This window comes from Leptosomus discolor, chromosome 11 (assembly GCF_034619465.1).
Source record: "Leptosomus discolor isolate bLepDis1 chromosome 11, bLepDis1.hap2, whole genome shotgun sequence".
Classification (NCBI taxonomy): Eukaryota; Metazoa; Chordata; class Aves; order Leptosomiformes; family Leptosomidae; genus Leptosomus; species Leptosomus discolor.
Window position 1 is genome coordinate 4,580,399 of NC_141401.1, and position 21,025 is coordinate 4,601,423.

Genomic DNA, 21,025 nt, shown 5'->3' on the forward strand with positions numbered 1-21,025 from the left:
CTCCTCACATACACTCAGGAATGCGCGAATCGTCCAAGTACCTCACCACCAGAAGCAGCACTCAAACTCCTTTATCTCCTATCTAAAAGCCCTTGAGGGGGATGGCTACCAGGGGGAAAGCCCATGGCCCAGAGCTCAGAAAACATACATGTTCCTGCAAAGATTTTGATTTTCAGAAGTGGAGTACTGCAAAACCAGAAGCACAACACACTTGAGAGCACCACTGGTAATAATTAGGTTGGCTCTTCTCTGCTCCGTCCTGATTTCACCTACACCCCACCAGGTTTCTTATTAACTCCTTTTCAGAGATGGAAAGGAACACTGGGGGGCAGGGGAGTAGGTATGGGGCTGGTGGAGCCAGATTCTCCAAGTCTGATGCACTTGCACAAGAATCTTACATGGAATAGTAGGGAACAAATGGCAACATCGGCCCATTCTCAGAATCGAGTTTCAAAGCACTAGAAACACAGGAAATCTGGGATTTTGATGCTTCAAAGGAAATCAAAATTGAAAACAAAAAATTGGGCAACAGCAGGTCACAGGCAGCCTTGCATTGACATAGCCTTACCCTCCAAAATCATGTTTGTTTTATAATAGTAAAAAAATATTACAGCGGTTAGAACTCATGTGGTGTCATTCTGAGATGTCTGTTTCCAGCCATGTGATGCCCCATAACTTTCAGGAAGATTCTGTGGCCAGTAAGAATTATCACCAAAAAAAGGGAACTTTTACAGGTCTCTGCCCAGATCTTACAAAGAATTCAAATGAAATTAACACGGTCTGAAACGTCAATGTACAGCACCCTACTCTCAGACACTCTCGGACCTATTAATGAACTCAGTGATTACACGAGCACACTGTTTGTGTTTTCAATACAGTCAAAACTCAATCAGGCAGAGATTTTTCAAATTAAAGTATCACCAAAACCACAGTAGGGTCCTAAGAAAAAGTGCGATTGATCCAAAATCATTATAGTCTTGCTAAAATACGTCAGAAGAAAAAAATTGGAATCAGTAAAGTTATGTTAAAATTTTGAGCGACTTTCAGATATTGTAGAACTAGTACTAGAAAACTCAAATGCTTGTCATTGGGCTTTTGCTTCAATAGGATTTTAGCCTTCAATTTATTGAACTGAAACCCCAGTGCCAGTTTCAGTTTGTCCCTGACCGCTTTTCCAGATACTTAATGACCACAGAGGTTCTTTAAAGATCTATGTTTTATAAAATTGTGGGTACTTGGAAATATGAGCCATATCACAATTTCTTTTTTTTAACTAAAACCATGCTTATTAAAGTAGCTTAATTTCCAAATATTTTTTCCAATGATTGTGCTAAATTAGAATAGCAAATTTTAAGATGGAATTTTCTAGTCCAATAAGCCTAGTACACAAAGCAGTATTTGAATGCGTAATTTGAATGTTACAATGAAAGACATTGATGGCTTCTTCCAACTGTTTCCTATTAGTTTTAGATTAATGAATTACAACACATACATACTTAGCACATGCATTTTTGTGAACCTGCTGTGCAACACCATAATGAGGAATACCGCAGGCCATTGTTGAAAGAGATAGTTTTGTTGGGTTTTTTATTTCTTAACGTCATTTCTGCTACAGTTACGAGAAATATTTCAGTTCCAGTACGCCCAATAGAAACCTATCTGGAAGAAGTGTTGGAACAAAAGCATACATCCGAACATCATTTTAAGCTTAAAATGCAGCTCTAGAATTTTCCTGACTATATGCTTATACTACTATTTTTGCTACCAGCATCCAGTAACATTATGAACCTTCCATGGTATACTAAAAAATATTGTATGATGCTAACAAAGAGGCTTTTAAAAGCCCCTCAACAGGGGGGGAAGTGGAAAAAAAAATAACTGCAAGAAGGGGCAAGCAGACAAATGGAGAATAGTGAGCAGCTCTGTATACACAGATGACTCATTCTGACCCACTATACAGGTGAGGGTATACAGGAAAAACTTCATTTAATGAAAATTTCCAGGAATTTAATGGAATTTTTTTATTCTCTGTCTTCACTTCCCTCCCCATAAATTTAAAGCACTCAGAAGTACTAGTAGTCCTCCTGAGGATTTAACCCAAACCAAATGTTTGAGCAAGGCAGACTGTTATAAAATCTCACACAACCAACATCCTTTAATTAAATAGGTACCACTGTGTTTGGACAGGCATGAAAGCTGATCTGTAATGAATATCACTCGTACAATATAGCACCCTGTGCTTTGGTCACCTCTATTTAGGTCACAAAGTCCACTGACAATCACTAGCCATCCACATCAGCACTTTGCTTCTAACTCTGCAGAGATTGCTCTCTGCTGGAATTTTGTATGGGAAATTTTTCTTATAAAAGTTTCCGTTCCTACAGGCTGTCAGTACAGGGCTGTATTAGAGTTTCTACAAGATCAAAACCGTAAAAATCTTTTCCTCCTAGAAATCCAAAGAATATCTTAAAAATAGTATCAGATTTTTTTTTTGTCCTTCTACATTAATACAGCATAATTACTGAAGCCTTACTAACCCTGATATGAAAAAAAACAGTTCAGTAACAGGCAAATGTGGATAAGTTTTGCATTAATTTAGGTTAAAAAAAAAAATTGTTGTGGAACCTAAAAGCTAATGTAAACCTTAGTGTGCTGACTCTCAGTTTTATACAGTAAACTGAATGAATTATTAAACATAGCATATATTTTACAAATCTGTACTTATTTTCAATAATTAGGCATCAACCTACTTCAAGGAAAACAACAAATGATGATAATAATTAAGAGAGATTTTTATTTAGGATTCCATGCTCCTTTAAATAGTCACATACTTATAGTGCAAAGCTCATGTAACCTAATCTATGTTTTCCTCAAATCCCCACAAGTCCATTTACTTAAAAACACCACACTCCTGGATGGGTGCCTGGCGTACCAAACCTGTCCCGTCGCGCATATTTTTATACATGTTACTAAATTAGGAAAGCAGAGTGGACTAAGGTAATGCCAACTCTGAAAAAGGAACAGGGTCTGCATCAGTTTATGCCTTTGCTTTTAAAGTCACAATCATTATAAAAAAAAATTTTAACTTTATTAAGTATCAAAGCAATCTACCCTAATCAGAGACAGTAATAAAAGCAGAAGGGAAATAAGGGAAATATAGGAGGGGAAAAAACCCCATCAGACAAATTGTTCCACATCCCACACCCCCTCATTTTGAAGGCTCTAAATCAAAAAATGGAAAACAAATTTAAGAAATTTGTTAATTAAATGTCTTAATTAAAAAATTAAGAAATGTTAGTTAAGACTACATGTTTTAAGACTACAGGGTCTAGAATAAGAATAGAATCATTGGCATGCTGCACCCACGATCAGTGGAAATCTACTGTGAAAAGGAGGTAGGGAAGCAGTTGTGTTTATATGCCTTTAATTAAGATTTACTGAAATACCTTATATTGAGCTCTATTCACAATTACTAAGTTGGGTAGTCAAGAAGTCTTTAGCAGGGAAATACCAGTATGAATAGTAAATACAGATATTGTACTTTATAGCGACTTAAAGAAAGTGAGGGAAATGAATATGCAGTTTTCATGTCTCAAAGTCTCCCTTGCCCCCAATTAGCAAAGCAAATTCCTAAGCAAAACAGAATTAGCAATAATAAGTTCCAAGGGTTACTTCATAAATAAACAAAGCAGTAATCAACAATTATAGTTTGATTCATAATTTTAGTAACTATTGAACCCTTCTCGTCATTACCACTGAAGTTACCTAACCAAGTGAAAATGATCTAGTATTTTTCTATAAGTTGTATTTTTCAAAATTCACCTTCATGAACTCTTCCAACCTTCTGGAAGCACAAGTTGTTTCAGTTACAAAAACTGATTGATCTTACCGCTATTAATTGCTTATTAACTTAGAGGGTTATTAATTACAGAGAGATAATTATTAATTTCCTAATAACGGGTGGAAAGACTCACTCCTCCCCAATATTAAACATGACCAACCTCAAAAAGGTGTGGTCTTAACAAACGGAATGGGAACACCCAAGTTCTATTCCTGGCTAACACTGATTCCTGCTGTGGCCTGGAGCAAATCACTTCTGTTAAAAACACTTTTTTCCATTCCGTAAAATGAGGATAACACTCCCTTATCAGCTTCACAGGATCTCTCTCAAATACTTTGAAGATGAAGTTTTATAAGCCTACAAATGTATTTTAATGAGGCTTAAACTGACTATATTTCTAAAACATTTTGCCTTAAAAAGGAAAAGGATCTGAACAGAAATGAAATTAAGAGTGTATGTGCTATTAACCTCCCCTAAACATTGTTGCAGTTTGCACTTCAAAAACATCAAAGGCAGTTGAATAAATTTTCCTTCGGATTCTACCTCAATGAAGCAGAACGGCAACAAGTGGATGCAATATGCAGAAGTCTCAAGAGACACTACGGAAACGTCAATTTGAAATGGAAGCCACGCATTTCCTCATACAGGGAAGAAAGGACATTTGCTAAACCTGCCTTTGACTCTTGCAGAGATCTGTACCCCCCTTCAGCAGCAGCAACTGCTGGTACTCCCCAGTCACCTGCACTTTCACTTTACAGATTAAAGAAACAGTATTGCACAGTTTACATGAAGTTTGGTATTATTTGACTGCCTTTTCTTTTTTTTTTCCCCTGATCAATGCACTCAGCTCTTGGTTTTTGAAGTTCCTTGACCACAAACACAAAGGGAAACTTGGTCTAGCCCATGTAAAGACAATTGCTGATTTATTTTTTTTTCCTTCTTAAAGGAACTCTGCCAAAAGATGGGCTGGGATCATAAACCATACCCTATTCTTTGTTTAATTACTTAGCTTTTGCTCTTGACTTGGCAAAACATTAAGCTTTTCATTTTAGTAAATCTATAATTAACTCCAGCATGTGCTGAGTAAACATAACCTCATTTTTAATTAAATCTTAGAACGAGATGCTGCAACTTGCCATTTCTAAGGAGAAGAATCTCAAGTAATATGTAATAAAAAAAATCTAATCCTTGTCAAAAACGAAACTTAAGTCCAATTTTGAGCATAACCCACCCTCTTTTAAGTCATCTGTTGTCCAAACGTGCATTCGCTAACTACAAGACTAAAACGTCAACCTGAAGAGCCATCACTTCACATCAAAAGTTTCCAAGGCTAAAGTCAAATCAAATCTAAATGGTAACACAAAGCAAAACAGAGATAACCTTCGCTTTGGGACTCTTGAAGAATAATTTTTCCAGTACATCTCACTGGAGATCTTTTTTTTTTGGCAAATGATGCAATAATTCTTACAGAAAAAGAAAATAAATGTAATTTCTCAAGAATGAAAGGAGCTGAAATGTCATATGCATGAAAAACATCAGAAACAAAGGGGAACTTTCTAATTAGTCATTCGTAAGTGAGAAGATTCAGAAAATTTACTTCTGACAGCACATTCATATAGGACTAACTCTACAAATCTAAATTAAGATGACATCAATTCTCTGAAAAAAAGAGAAATCTAAAAAAAATAAAGTTAAGCTGCTATGAAAATATGTTAACTCTAAGTCAAGCTTATACATGAACTAATGTAATAGTATGAAATAATAACCATCTTCTGTTTATGCTGCAACTCTTATGATTTTTCCAAATAAGATCTCTGGTATTACTATTTCCAAATGGCCCTCAAGAATTTAGATTATTTAAATGCTACAGTTAAATAGTAGAAAACGTCACAAAACGTTACCGCAAGTTCAAGGATATATATCAGAGCCAAATAAAAGAACTAAGAATTGTTAAAGTCAGAAGCTACAAGATTTACAGTTTGCAGAACAAAAAAACGTTGGGCATTTCAATGAAAAAAGCGCTCAAGAGAACTTTATATAATATTAAATTTCACCTTCTTATCTGCATCTCTTTTAATCAGCTCTCCTCTCAAAGACAGTCTCAGTTAACGATTCTGATTGCCACAGAATCTAGATACTGATGACTGCATGAGGCAGAAGTTGGTCCATTTATTAACCTTACCCAAAGATAATCAAAACATGACTTCAAGAGAATTTCACAAAGCATTTTCTTCCAGCCTTTTTATATTATATTTCAATTTCAACATGCTTATTCTGGACAAATTTTCCCTTTACTTCTCATCAACTTTAGCTTAGTCTTCTTTCAACAATTTAATGATGCGTGATGGAAGTCCCACTATTTCAGTGGTAGTGCACAATTAAACCAAGTGCCTTGCAGCTAAAGTACATGATCTTATCCATGGGTGACACTGATTTGGTAGTGTTTGCTAAGCACAAAGGTAGGATTATCATTCGCACTACAAGAGTGCCACAGCAAAGGAAGTGCCTTCTAATCTCCAAGGAACACAATTTCCATGCTTCACCAAATACCCTTTTTCCCCTCATCAGTCCTGTATTGCCTGATTTCTTCAGGAAACTAAGGCTTACGTATTCATGCTCTCTGCATGTATTTTCATCATTCTCCCCCACTTCCTCCCTTGAAGTTAAAACTCGTTGGACAATCATGACGAGACCAGAGGAAATTACTACATTCTCACAAGTTTTATGAAAACACGTACTTAGAGACTAAAATCTTGCCTATCACATTGAAGATAAACCACAGCATAAGCTCAACCTTTATTAGAGTCTAAAGAATGTCTACAATCAGACTGAAGACATGAAACTTCATAGGGCTTCACTATCATACTAATTCGATTGTTTTAAAATCAGAGTTATGCTACATTTCTATAAGGCAAATCTTAAATACTAAAAATTAACATTAAGAGCACAACTCTGGAACAAAAACATTACAAAAGGATAATGAATCACCATATGCAATTAACGGCATTGTTTCTTTCAGTTCTTAATCACAGTTAAGGAAGACGCAACAGAGAATAATTCTTAAAATATAAAATGCAATATAAAAGTGTGGGTGTTCAGACACTTAATGGCAAACATTTACCATCCAACTGTTCCGCTGCTGTAATGAAGACATTTTTTAGCAATTGATTAAGGATATTACTAAGAGTATGCTCCTAGATAGTCCATGAAGTTTCAACAAAAACTGTGGGTACTTATCATACCAGACACTGGGAAGGTAGAGACAAGAGAAATGACAGGGCAACAACTCTAAAGTAAGCTTTTTATGTGATGACATCATTATGCTGCAAGTTGGCCTATCTCATTACACAAGGTGAATACTGATCAGCCTTTCTTAAGTGGATCCTCTGCTGTGATAAACAGTTCACTGACATTTGCGTGGTATGTGCAGGACTACGTCTGGAAGAAAACGATGGTCACAAGTTTTAAAAAGTTACTTCCATAAATGACTATCACCTATACCTGAAAGCTATCGTTTACTGCAGATCTTTAAATTCTGCACGAGCTACACTAGAAGCTAAATTATATTCTAAATGGTTACTTATTATAAATTGAGAGCAAGTAAGAGCTGTCTTTCCCTAACAATGCATTGCAAGGCAGTACCGGCTGTAAAGAAAGCAGTTAACACACAGTGAAATGATGTACTGCAGTGAAATCACATCTCCTCCTAGTTCATTTTAATAACTTCGCTGGCTTTCCTGACAGAACTCTATTTAACTCTATTATGAAGATTGATGCTACCAATATTATTAAGGATAAAACAATTTATCAAAACTTATTTTGCTGTATTTTTTCACTTGTTGAACATAAATGTTATTTCCAAACACAAAGATTTTGTTATGAAGTCACCTTTGAAATCTTGGCAATTTTATGATGAAAAACTATGAAAATATGCTTGGAAGCCCTCTTCAGGAAGTGTTACATTTAGGAAACACTCAATGCAGTAGATTAACTCCGCAGTGGTCAAACTCTCCAGTGTAAGTGAAAGACTAATCTTGCTCGGACTGGTAACACTCAAGCTGTATGACATCCAGTCATGTTGATACTGACAGCAACCAAACAGACGGGATTAGTAATGATAGCAGTAATGGCATGTGCATAAACCGAGGGTACACTACCAGCAAAACCAGAAAGACCAGACACCACTGGATTCTCCAACAGTAGGCAACAGGAGTATTATTTCTAAGCATGCAAAATTTTCATGCACACAAAACCAAACGCACTTAGGGACAATGCTCAGTATCAAATTTTGTAAACTTCAGGAGGAATTAAATGCCGTGTGCCTATGCAGCTGATACCAGTTCCTAATCAAATGTGGTAGACTTGAAATCAACTCTTCAGTAATGTAAATTATCCTTTTGAAAGTCTTTTTTGGAATCTTTTTAAGTTAATGTGTGAAGTTTTGCAGAAAATGTGTCACTTTTTCTTTGAACTAGTCTTTCTTTCATGGTACAGCACCATAAGGTAAATTATCTTTGAGGAACATAAAGCACACTCAAGTCACTCCTTTCTTTTGAATGTAGGACATCTGAAAATTGATGGAAATTTTATTGGCCTTGGGTCATAATGTTTAACAGGTTTATCTAATTTCATTCCAGAGCATTTACATAGTCCTATAAATTTTTTTTCTTTCTAATCATAATCATCCTTTGACTTGTTCTTACTAAGCTTATTATGCCTAGAAAAGTACAAGGAAAGGACAGCTAGATTTCTGCAACCAAAACTTTAAGAAGCTATTGCAATATATTTCTTGAGAATAAGCAATGTGAACTTACAAACACATGAAGGTCACATTGAGAACGTAGTTAAAATTAGAGCCCAAATCTAAACCTGTTAGTTTAAGTTGGACCAGTTTTTTAAATGCTGACCTTAGATCTTTATCATCTCTGCAGATCAGAAAATGCAAGTATGCCAGAAAGAGGAAAAAATAAAATAAAATAAATATTTTCATCTTATCTGGAAAGATGTAAGGGTGATGGAAGAATAAAAATCAGTTATGTCTGCTTATCAAAGTATTTAGAAGGCAAAAAAAAAAAATCATTCAAAATCTGCCTGTGGCCAACTTTTTCTGACTTTGTGTCACATTTACTTTGAATAAATTTTGCTTTTTTATCATAAACTACTAAGACAAACACTTGTTATTTACTGTCACAGTGAGGCAGAACTGCCACAGGCAAACCTACTAGACATGTGTCTTTGTAGAAAAATACAAGAACGGGGCTGTTGGGCGAAAAGAAAGGAAGGAAGGACTGGAATCCTTTATATTCCAGAAAATCAGAAGAAATATAATGACAGTTGTCATTAGCATTTTGTGTCTTCTCAAGGAAGTTCAGTATTTTCTTGCTACTATGGCAAAGACTGTTAAATAGATCAATTTTTTCCCACTTCAGAAGCATTTTTCAGGACTTCTCTTTACCTCAAGTACATATAGCATGGCTTTTTCCTAACTACAGAGTACATTTAGTACATACAATGGCAATCCCCGCCTAGTCTTTAAATGCAAGCTGTACCACGCTTCACCTGTAAGATACGAATACACCTAGAGCAGATCATTATGCAAATTAAGTTCAAATACAATTTGTCATTGCTGTAATCCCTCACGCATTTGTACTTACCTGCAGGTAAGTATTTCAGCTGGTTGTTAGCCAAGCGGAGATGACGTAAAGATCTCAGGCGGCCAATCTCTGGACACACAATTTCGAGGGCATTATCACTTAGGTCCAGAAACTGCAGTTTAACGAGGGAGCCAATGGCTTGTGAGAGAACAGATTAAAACACGAATGTGACCCAACAGTAATGTTAAAATCTTAATAGGACTATGAGAGGATAAAAAGCCACAGTACCTAACACCTATGTCTGAGCACATTTTGACATATTAAAGCCGGTCTCACATCTGAATGACATAATTTGTGGACATGCTTATCTATCTAACAAACAGCATTGCTGTCAGTGAAACAAGGAGGAAAAAAAACAAAGTGATGTACAGAATACTCCCATTTCTAGATTCTCCTCAGACAATTCTGCTCTGAAAACACATTTTTCATTCCTTTGCTTCGAGTCTACCCAATTTATATATTCAGAAAGAGTTTAAAGCACTTTCCTGAAGTTGGGCACATAACTCTACAAGTAAGACAAGGAAGAGAAACTAGTCCAAGTTCTTGATACTTTAGGTTTCAAATCTGTCACGATCTAAACCAACAGAGTATTCTGTGTGGTAACTGGCTGAAAGCAGGAGACACTCCAGATTTTTGTTTCTCAGATGAGTGCCATTTAGCCTTTTCTCTTTCTGCAATTAGAACTGAAGCAAACAGCATTTAGGTGCATATGAGAATTCATTAAAAGAATTTTAACATAGCATAAACAAGGATTTTATCAACTAAGAGGAGCTACACTGGTATATTTTGTATTGAAATCTTTAATGTTTTACGGGAAAATAAAAGAAAAAAATAGGCCTCTTCAAAGAAGAAAAATGAATATTTTATGATTCCTGCCACTTATTATGAGCTGGTAGATTACTTACCTTCAGGTACAACAACTATGTTATTTGAATGAAGGTACCTGGGGGGAGGAGAAAAAAGCAGAGGATACCACCTGTTACCCTCAAGGACTTCTGCTACATAATCAGTTTGCAAAATATCCAATTTCAGACTGAAAGAGCACCCTCAAAGCCATTCCTCTCTATGACCACAAAAGCTGTAGAAACGGCATAAACTGGCAATGGATAGGTACTTAAGTTTCACTTAGACTATTAAATGATTAACGTAAAAATAAAAGAGAATTATATACAATTATTTAAAACAAAACATTCATAGTTACAATAATAATGGGCTTTAGTTTTGAGAGTCATAAGGGAAAAAAAAAGGAAGAAGAATACAGCAGATAGAATAACCACAATGAACCATATTTGATCACCGGGTTATTCTGCACTAAATGCTGAGGAAAAAAAAAGAAAACAAAGCCCAAAGCCACACAAGTTATACAATTATGAACATTTTCCCCTGCACATAAACTCTTACCCCTTTACCGACTGAAGAAAAAAGCACATGATCTACTCACTGCAAGTGGGTTCAAACCTACAGTACCTTTTTCAACAGAAAAACCCAACCTTACTCATGGTCATTTAGGTAGTTACTGAGGGCAGCCAGACTTTCACTAAGAATATTCAGCACCCTCTGCTGAAGCACTTCCAGTACTACTAGTAACACAAAAAATGTTCTTAGATTTTACACATTTTAGTTTTCAGCCAACATTGCAGCAAATGAACGAACGGGTCTTGTAGAAAATAACAATATTTTCAAATATTGGTACCTAATTGTTAAGGAATAATGAGTACTCAATGTCCAATTGCTTAGGCACCCATGGAAATTATTTCCACAGCATATTTTTTTCCATTCTATTCAAACAGCATTTCCTAAGTAGGAACCCGTCTTTTCAGGGAGAGAGAGGCAGAAGAAGGGAAAAGACAAATGAACATTTCAACTGCATGGAGCATTTGAGCCTTCTCCTTTTCTTTAAAAATTGCAGATATCTAAAGTTTACTAAAAACCTAACAAATACAAGGATAGCAGATATGTTTGTAGAAATCCTTATATATAACCTCAGGATGAGAATTGCTTTACTCATTACAGCTGCAGCTCCTGAAAATACTTGTGAACTATTTCACTTAAGCTAAGAAAACTTGCATTCTGGGGATCTATACCTAGCATCCCAGAATGTGGGACATGATATACGAAGAAAGACAATACTGAAAATTTTAAAAATATATAGTGAAATTGCTAAAGATGTAATAACTTTCAGGAAAATGAAACTCAGTTAAGTTTGTCTTTCAAAATTTAAAGCTACTGTAACAAATTAATTCGTTAAATAAATCTTTATTTTGTGGTCTCTTCTCTGTCAACAACAGATCTCTTACTGTCTGATCAAAAAATGCCTCGTACTATTCAAGCTACACAAACCACAGGCCCACTGCAGTTCTCTATAGACCACCAGAATGTGTGGGATAATGGTACAACTAAGCTTGCTGAACCCCAAATAATTAGGTTTGACTCCTACAATTCATTGTTTGTAAGAGATTATTTTAAGCTGTAATTTATACAGGTTTTCCTAAAGGCACCATCAGATAACATGGAGATTTCCTGATGCCCCATGGCAAATCATTAAATACTAAGTGTACCAAATACAAAAATATTTATTTTATTGCTTCGGAGCATAAACATACTCTCAAGACTCAGGCATGATGAGACAAGACTGTCTTTTAAGCAAGTTTGAGACTGCAGTGACCTACAAAACAGTTCAATTATACTGTGGTTGCGTGTACCAGAAAGGTGTGGTTTCAAGGGCCAAATTAAGATGACAAGATCAGAGAGCTGACTGCATTAGACTACTCAGATATACACCTCCTCCTGTTCGGAGCTTTCCATTAAATAGACAGAATCAGTGGTCCATCAGTTACGCAAGTGAAAGTGAGCCAAATGAGATAAAAGGGGAAATGAGGATGTCCCTTTTAACCCCCCTGCCGCTGCTGCCAATCCTACCATACAAGTAAATCGTACCCTCACAAGAAGAAAAGGGGAGGGGAAAAAAACCACATTGACTCAGGCGCTTATAGCTTAAAATTAATTGTCAAAATAATGCAGTTCATGTGACATCCATTCTTTGGACAAGATTGGATGAAATATTTGGCCTACAGCAATCATCATTAGTTACTACTCCTGCTTGCTCATTCCTGCTCCTATTTGACAATCTGTGAGGTGGTTCTGAAAAAACTTTACTACAGTCAGCAAGACTGAGATCACAGTAACTGTGGTAGCTGGGGTAGAAATGAGCAACTAGGGATGGGCTGGAAGCAGTAACCTGTTACTCTGGCTGTCACAACCATCTGACCATGGCATCTGGAGGTTCCAGTGCTTTATCAGGATGACAAGAGTCTACACAGGAGTTGGGGAGTAAGTATTTCTTCACTTAGCAGTGCAGATATTTGTTTAACAGTTCTCATTACACAATAAATGAGAAATTATTGAAAATATTAACATGGGACTGAATACATCTGGATATACCTCCTTTAAAAAAAACAAACAAACAAACCCAAAACCACAACAAAAAATGACCCTTTCTTGCCCTCCAAGAAAACCCTTCATACTTAAGAGGCAGGTTATGTGCAAGTAATACATTCCAGAATTATTATAAGATAAGATGGATCAGCATAATGAAAATATATTAGAACTCCTACACAAACTCACAATTCCACGAGGTTTGGAAGCTTCTGTGCAAGGTTTTCTGGCTGAAAAAGAGTTAGAGATTTTTTTAGGTTTCAGAACAAAAAACAGACACACACATATTGTGTACCCAACTCATTTTAATAACCATACTAAAACAGGTCAGCAGCTAGTCACAGAAGAAATGGCAACAAGGAGCTTGTACACAATACCCTATTTCCACATCCCCGCACGTTCTCCATCAGTGCAATCTGGGATATATCAAGGATGAGCAATTCACTACTGAAACAGAACTACAGCCTAGAAGTGACATTAATGTGTCCTCAACTAAATGGTAGCCAGAGGCTGAAGAGGTGGATTACCAAAACCTTACTTTTGAAAATACATTCAAATAATCGAGTTTGTTGAAGCCAAGAGACTGCTAAGATGCTGCAGCCTTCGCAGGCTTAAAGCAGAACAAGAACTATACAAGATGTCTAACGACAACGTATTTTATTTTGTAATGCTGCTAAACTGGGAAGTGACCTACAAACTTTGTGTAGCTTAATTACCACCAAGCCAGAAGTGCTGAACCCATCAAACTAGATTTCCATATTTACATATTAACACGCATATAATTTTCTAACTGCTCACTGATCCCTAGCTGCAATTCTGTTTCTTGACGGCATTTATAACCATGAACATATATCACAAAATCAGCTTCATAAGTTTCAGATGTTATGTTGGTAGCTGTGCTCAAAGTTACTCAAGGTTAAGACAATTTCATTGCTTAAGAAATCTACTTTAAATGTATGTATGTTTTATTGAAATAAAGTTTTTACAAAATATGTATACGCAGAAACAAATTAATTTAATAGCAGCTCAATCACATGGTCAATTTACTATTAAAAAAACCTACCAATTTTCACTGTAATGTAAATTTAAGGTATATTACTATGTAAAATACTTAACTTTGTGTTTATAAATTTATTATGAAGGAACATGCTAACCTGAAAAAATAATGCCGTAATATTCTTATGTAGCAAACATGCCACATCTTCGACCTGAGTAGAAAACACAGTTTGTTTTTAACTATGGAGCAGCAAACGATGGCTCAATAAATGAATTCGTTGACGTCAAGACCCAAGAAACAAGCTATAACTAATCAGTTGTTGCCACCTACTGGAAGGTTTTCTACAGTGCACTTATCTTCTCGGCACAGACCTTTTACTCGGTCAAAGAGAAAAGCTCAAGCTGGAGAAATATGCAACGGCTGCAACATGCTCAAGCACAAAAAAAAAAAAGTCCAAGCTGAAATTTAAAAACTGAAGAGGAAATATGAAAAAAAATTCACTGTCATGCTACAGCCTTTATTAGAATAAGGGTACTAACCTGAATCACAAACTATTTTCACATTATACATGAAGGTTATACTCTTACTCGTGCTTTAACTGCTTCATATTGTAAGAGAGCTAAACTCAGGGGAGAGACAACTTTACAGTTCAGCAAGTCTGTAACAGAAATTCTGCTTTTCTTCGAGTACCATAATAACAATGGCACTGAGTCAAAGTTGCTCAATGCAACATCCTACAATGAAATTAAGATTAAAAAAAAACAAAAAAAAAGCTATTCACAATCCATCGAGAGGTAAAACTAACTCTGGTCTCTATTGGTGACATGACAATAAACAATGCAGATTATTGATTCACCAGTGCTGCCCCAGCAGTTTAGCGAAGCTTGCCTCGCCCTCACACCCACTGGCCATTTTTCAAAAAGTGGACCTGCTGATCCGTCTGAACAGGACCGCAGTGCGTATTCTGTGTTAGCGAATTAAGAACAATTGTTCTTTGATATGGCCAGATGATGCTTCTGACAGTGCCATCAAGGGAAACATGTATTTCCTTCTAATAGACAGGGAAACAGGATTACTGGAAGGCTAATGTTATCAGTCAAACATTAAATGAGGAGAAGCTGGAAGACTTGATACGGGGATACAGGTGTGCTGTACAGCTTCCCGATCCATTCATTATGTCATAGCCCTCTATCATTTCCATCTTGCCAATGAGGAAAAAAATGAAATTATTCTTAGGCAAGGTATGTGCAAATTCTGTCAGTGTAACTATTCCAGACCCTTTCATAGGAGCCATCTGTCAAGGACTAGAGTCATTTTAGAATAGCAAAGAAGAACAAAAGCTGATTTAGTCAACATTTTTCAGAACTCTGAAGGAATGAACCGGTGGGATGAAAGTCCCACCTTACTTTAAGGAAATACAGCACAGATTGAGTTTTGATGATTGCTAATAATCCACATGCAATTTAAAGTACTTATTGATGAGCTAACGCTTATCATCTTGCATAGAATCAAAGGTACACAAGGTTGAGAGAGATATTAAAACTACTCTTACACAGGATTACCCCTCAAAGAAATTGGTACATTTTCTCTTTCAAAAAGTCTCAGCAAAAGGAATATAGATTCCTTCAATAGCCTATTTGTTTTCAACTATTCTCAATGAGATTCCCTCCCCTGCCCCGTGTACCTAATTTACTACTACTTTACTGACACTGAGAGTATTACTTGTCCTACCAGCAAAACAAATTCATTACAAAAATACTGCTTCCTAAAAATACTGACGACTTCTGCTCTCACCCTTTCCTCCTCTTTACTTTTTTTCTTCCTCTGTCTTCTCTTTTGGCAAGCAGAATTAACCAAAATCTCTCAACCTTCCCTCACAGGGCATGTTCTCTTAAAATCTATTGTTGCTACTTTCTAGATTCTTTCAAATTTAACTAAGCTGTTCATAAGCCTGAAACCCCAGACCCAACCTTTGCTCCAGCTCATGCTTTAACAGTATCCAGTAATTATTCCTTTCTGCTTTTAATGGAGATTGTGAAACCTTCTGTTCCAAAAAGACATCTGCCTTTTTTGTAATATGCTGCTGACTTGATCTATTTTGGTCCACTACAACTTTCAGCATCTATTCTGCTGAACAGATGCTCAGTGAATTAGACCCAATTTTGTTTGCCTAGGCCCCAGCTAGTGCTTTGTACTTGAATGAGATTCCACCAAGTGACATTATCCTGATCGTTTTGAATCCTAATGCTCTGCTTCACACTGTATGCAAGTCGTTTTGCCCAGGTATGACCTACCTAGGTATGATCTACATTTTAAGTATTGTTTCAGTTCCTTTATCCCGGGCCTCAATCACAACACCGAACAGTATTGGGCAAGAATTGCCTCCCTCATTTGATACTTCTGTCGGCAGTAACCAGCGGTCATTACTCTTGTGCCATCTTACACATCTATCGGCTGGTGGTATCAACAGGTATCAAGGGGAAAATGGAACTAAACTGTTACTTGAGAGACTTTGTTTGGTTTCTACTTTACAATTGCTTTGAGAAGAACAAAACCAGGCTCTAACACATACATGCACAAAAGTAATATGCAAAACTCTCATTACTCTTTCATCTTTTGAGCAGTACAAACTTCGTGAACCTTACACCACTAAACAACCACTGAATTTCAAAGTGTCAAAACAGAACTGTTTACAGTCTTTGGTTAATTTTTAAAGCAGCTTTAATTTAATGAAACCTATTCTCCCATTACATTATTAAGCAAAGGACTTGCCCAAACCCAAGAAGTGCCAAAATAATTCTCTACAGTACGTGCAAACTTAAGTGACTCATTTGAGATGAAGAAAAGGCATAAAACCTTCAGAGTCCTTTCAGCTTTTGGCCCCAAAAGTGAAACCTTTATTGAGGAATTCTAAGGTATCATTCTCAAAGTTTTAAGCACTATTCCTTAAACTGGAGTACTGGACTTTTTCTAGGAAGCACTGAAAAACACACAATTTTGCTGAATTTTAAGTAGTCAGGCCCTCCAGCTCTTCTGATCTGGTTATTATTTTACCTACCATACCATGGAAGACCCCAAGAAAAAAAAAAAACAAAACACCCATCAAACAAAAAAAAAAAACCACCTTAATTACTTGGAGACTTGAGACTACTGACAGTGGCAAGTTTTGACTCTCTACAGTGAGTCTCACCAGCTGAGACTCTCTCACAGTTATTTACCTAGCCCACACTGAATTCTGAAGTCACAACATTCATTCAGGATGAGAACTTATTCAGTTCAGGGAGAAACAACAAAACAAAAAACCCCACAACAGAAAATCCCACAACCTTGAAATTCACTGTTTGTTCTCCTATCAACAGCAGCCCATAGGCACAAGTTCACCGGTACCTTAACAGCAAGCTTTGAGTTAGACCCTGGGATTGATGACACCTTTAAAATAAGGCACACCCCAAGGTAAAAGTTGTTTAGCCTAACGAAGGAATGTAGGCTAGACTTGCATAGTGTCAAAGCCTGACCAGTACGTGAGCAAAATACATGGCAGTTAAAAAAACCCCAAACAACAAACCTCACAAAAAAACCCCACCAGATCTTGACAGAGCTTCAAAAGGGTAACCATAAAATGTCATAAACTTTCATTTATTATACTCTACATTAGCTAAAGTTCAAATATAATACAACCAGATACTCATATTTCACAATGGATGACATCACTCAGGATCAGATTTGCTACAAGACTATTATTTTAAATTATCTTGCTTTTTCTGTTCCGAAAATCAGAATTCCTAAACGTACAGACAGTAAACATCACAAGAAAGAGGTTGTCGTACCAATGTGGTCAGGGAATTTCTTTTCATATAAAGTCTCTCCAAGTACTGCAGCCCCTCATCTTTCAGTAACTCCAAAGGAAAGTGATGGAGATTTCGGTAATTTAAGAACAAGTTCTTGTGCCTTTCCAGCTTTGCCTCAGAGATTGTTTTACACAGTTCTGATGCCATGACTAATCCTGTTCCAAGCACCACATCTAATGCATTGCATCTTCTGAAAGCAGACCCATTCCTAGGAGACAAAAAGAGAAGAAAAAACACCACCATTATCAAGATGTGTGCCATGCATTCTTTTGCAGAAAGAGTTAGTTATCACACATTATCTGATAATTTATCTAAACACACTTGTTCCAGTTAACACATAAATCAAGTACCCAGAACATCCACACCATATGTTAGAAGCAAGTCTTTGACTATTTTCTAAATAAAATTTTAGCATATTTTCAGACCAGCAATAACAAGGTCTTAAGGTATACATAGTGCGCTTTTTAAATCCACTTTCCATGGACCTTTCAGATAATTTCATCAAAGTTGACACTACAAGAGGCGGGGGGGGGGGGGGAGAAAGAAAAAAAGAGAAGCCTCTTTCTACTAACCATTATTGATGTCCTAGACCTATTCCATGAAGTGTGCTAAAACAAGAATCCACAGATCATAAGAAAAATGCACAAATTATTAGAGGACTTCTCTTCAGATGACTAAACTGCCTTCACGTAGCTTTTAATCCAGAATGACAGAAAGCAATGGAAGTTTCTTAAGCTTTCCCATATAAAAGTATTGGAAGAATTTATCAGTTGGAAAAGATACTGGGAATGGACAGCCAGTTAGGGCATTTTAAAATAATAAACTAACATATGAGAAATCTTAACCTTGCAGCAAGAAAATTATATATAGAGAGCTAAATGTGAGAGCAGATTTTCAGCTCTCTTTCCTAAAAATAAAAGCAGAAAGAACTAAATGTCAAACTTTAACTGACAATTTCAAATCCAGAAAACAAAAGTACGAAGACAAATTAAAAATTAACTCTTATCTGGAACCAGATTTTTAGGTTGTTTTTCAGGTACAACCAAAATTCTAGTCATTATTACATTGCCTAGATTTAGGTAACAGCAGCAATGCTACATCTTCTCAATTGTGTCAGAAGTCAGAGAATGTAACAAATCCAGGCTATTTATTAACTATTAAGTTTGCTACAAATTAATTTCCATTAACAGAAGGCGAGGAATCATAACTGTTTTCCACCAATAACATTTCTAATTTAGTTTATTCCTTTACTGAAGGAGAGATTTCCAATCATATGGTAATCTTCGTAAACAAAACTCCTTACCCAGCTGAAGACTTTCAACTGGACAATATGTGTAAATCAAACTACTTTATCAGATTCAGTAATTCCCCCGATTTGCAGATAAGCAGCTTTTATCAGTGACCTATGCCCTTCTAGAAGAATACAGCATTTATTTTCTTGCAGTCCCATAAGTGCTACTCATCACAACTTAGGCATACTATCCTGCACACCTTTTCTAGTCTTGAGTAATCCCCAATTCAAGCCATGCTAAAATCAGTTCTGCAAGCCATTACCCTACTGAGAATCATCTGTAAGATTAAAAAGTATGAGCCCAACTCTGGTGAAACGAGAAGGACCATTGCTGTAACAGTTACCTTCATGAGCTATGTTAAGGAGATGGGGTACACACACTGCTGGCCCTTGGCACTAGCAACCTTAAAGCTCCCCTCCTTCAGCAGATAAAGGAAATTAAGACACTATAATTCCAAACTCTGCATCTGTGATCAGCATTAAAATAATTCAGGGAGAAGCATAAGAGTTTTTAATGTGCATAGTCTGAGAGTATTCGAGCATTAACTGCTACGATGTAAGAAATGGTAAAGGAAAGCTCATCTTTCCCTGAAATACTTTTTTAAAATGAAAAGCTGTGAAGTCACAAAACACATACACAAACGTCCGACAGCCTGCCAATTTGTTCAGAGATGCTTTTTAGGTGTCCTGCACTTGCAGACTTCTCTTCAGAGTTATGACTCCGTATACCAACTGGACCACATTTAGCCACGGCACACATGAATACACAGACATACAAGCCCACAAATGCAAAGTCCAGTCATCACCTACTCTGTTTTAGTTCTTACTTCAAACAAAACCCTTCCTACCCCCTTCCATCACCAGCCAAACTTCTCTCTAAAGACTTTTTTTCCACAGATAAGACACAGCACTATCAAAAAGGAACAGGCACAATCTTAAGCACAGTAAAAAAGGAGGATGAAGACAGATAATACCCCGTGATGACGGCCCTGTGAGGAGTCAGGTCATTCAGGGGAGAAAACCACCGGTTTCACAGAGGATGAAGACAGAAATAAGCCCGCACCGAGCACAGGACAGAGGGCCGAGACTGTTTGCAGGGGTGACACCGGGGGGCCAGGCCTGTTTGAAGCGGTGACACCGGGGAGCTCAGAGGACCCCTCCCCAGACCTGCGGGCTGCCTCCAGCCCAGTGGGACTGCTGCGGGGGGGGGGGCGGAAGGAGCGCACACGGGCTGATGGAAACTTGGAGGAGCCGCAGGGCACAAGACAACGAGGCTACGAGGTGGAGCTGCACGGAGCCGCCCTGCTCGGTGCTCCCTGGGAACCGCGGGAGGCCGGTCTGTCACGAGTGGGTGCGGGGAAACCGGCCTGTCCCGGCGGTGCGGGGGGGGGGGGGGGCCGCCACAGGGGGAGGCCTGTGAAAGCTGAGGCAGCAGCGGGAGACCGCCCCCACGGCTGAAGCGCAGGCCGGAGAGGGGCACGGAGGAACGGGCCTCGGCCCGGGGAAAGCTCACACCCCCTCACGAAGGCGCCGAGCCCGGCGGTCCGGTGGGCAGACAGCAGAGGGCAGAGCGGCGGAGACACCCCCCGCCCCCCCCCACACACACATACCCCCCCCGCAAAACCCGATCCGATCCGCCCTGTCCCGCTCCCCGCCCGCCCCCAACCCCCCCCCCCATCCCCGCCGGGGGGACAGTCACTCACTGGCACCGCTGCCGCCGGAGCGGGGAGCGGCAATCGTTCCCTCTCTGCGCGGCGCCGCCGCCGCCGGCCCAAGCACCCGGGGGCGGAGCGGGTCGCAGCCGCGCGAGACCGCTGCCGCCACACGACTCTCGCGAGAGACCGCCCGGCCGCAGCACCGCCCTGCTTCGCGTCCCGCCACAACACCGCCCCCTCACCACCCGCACCCGCCTCTCAACCAATCAAAAAGCAATCCACCGCCCACCATCCAATCACAAGT

General features: G+C 38.1%; 1 protein-coding gene across 1 annotated transcript in view; it reads right to left on the bottom strand.

Moving 5' to 3' along the window:
* Positions 1 to 20,813, bottom strand: part of LRRC28 (leucine rich repeat containing 28) — a 54,696-nt gene extending 33,883 nt beyond the window's left edge. The window contains exons 1-5 of the mRNA XM_086471657.1: positions 20,770 to 20,813; positions 17,755 to 17,983; positions 13,120 to 13,160; positions 10,401 to 10,438; positions 9,496 to 9,633 (exon numbers count right to left, since the gene is read on the bottom strand). Coding sequence (XP_086327783.1) covers positions 9,496 to 9,633; positions 10,401 to 10,438; positions 13,120 to 13,160; positions 17,755 to 17,922 — 385 coding nt within the window. The 5' untranslated portion in view covers positions 17,923 to 17,983; positions 20,770 to 20,813. The remainder of the gene's footprint in view (positions 1 to 9,495; positions 9,634 to 10,400; positions 10,439 to 13,119; positions 13,161 to 17,754; positions 17,984 to 20,769) is intronic.
* Between the last annotated feature and the right edge of the window lie 212 nt (positions 20,814 to 21,025).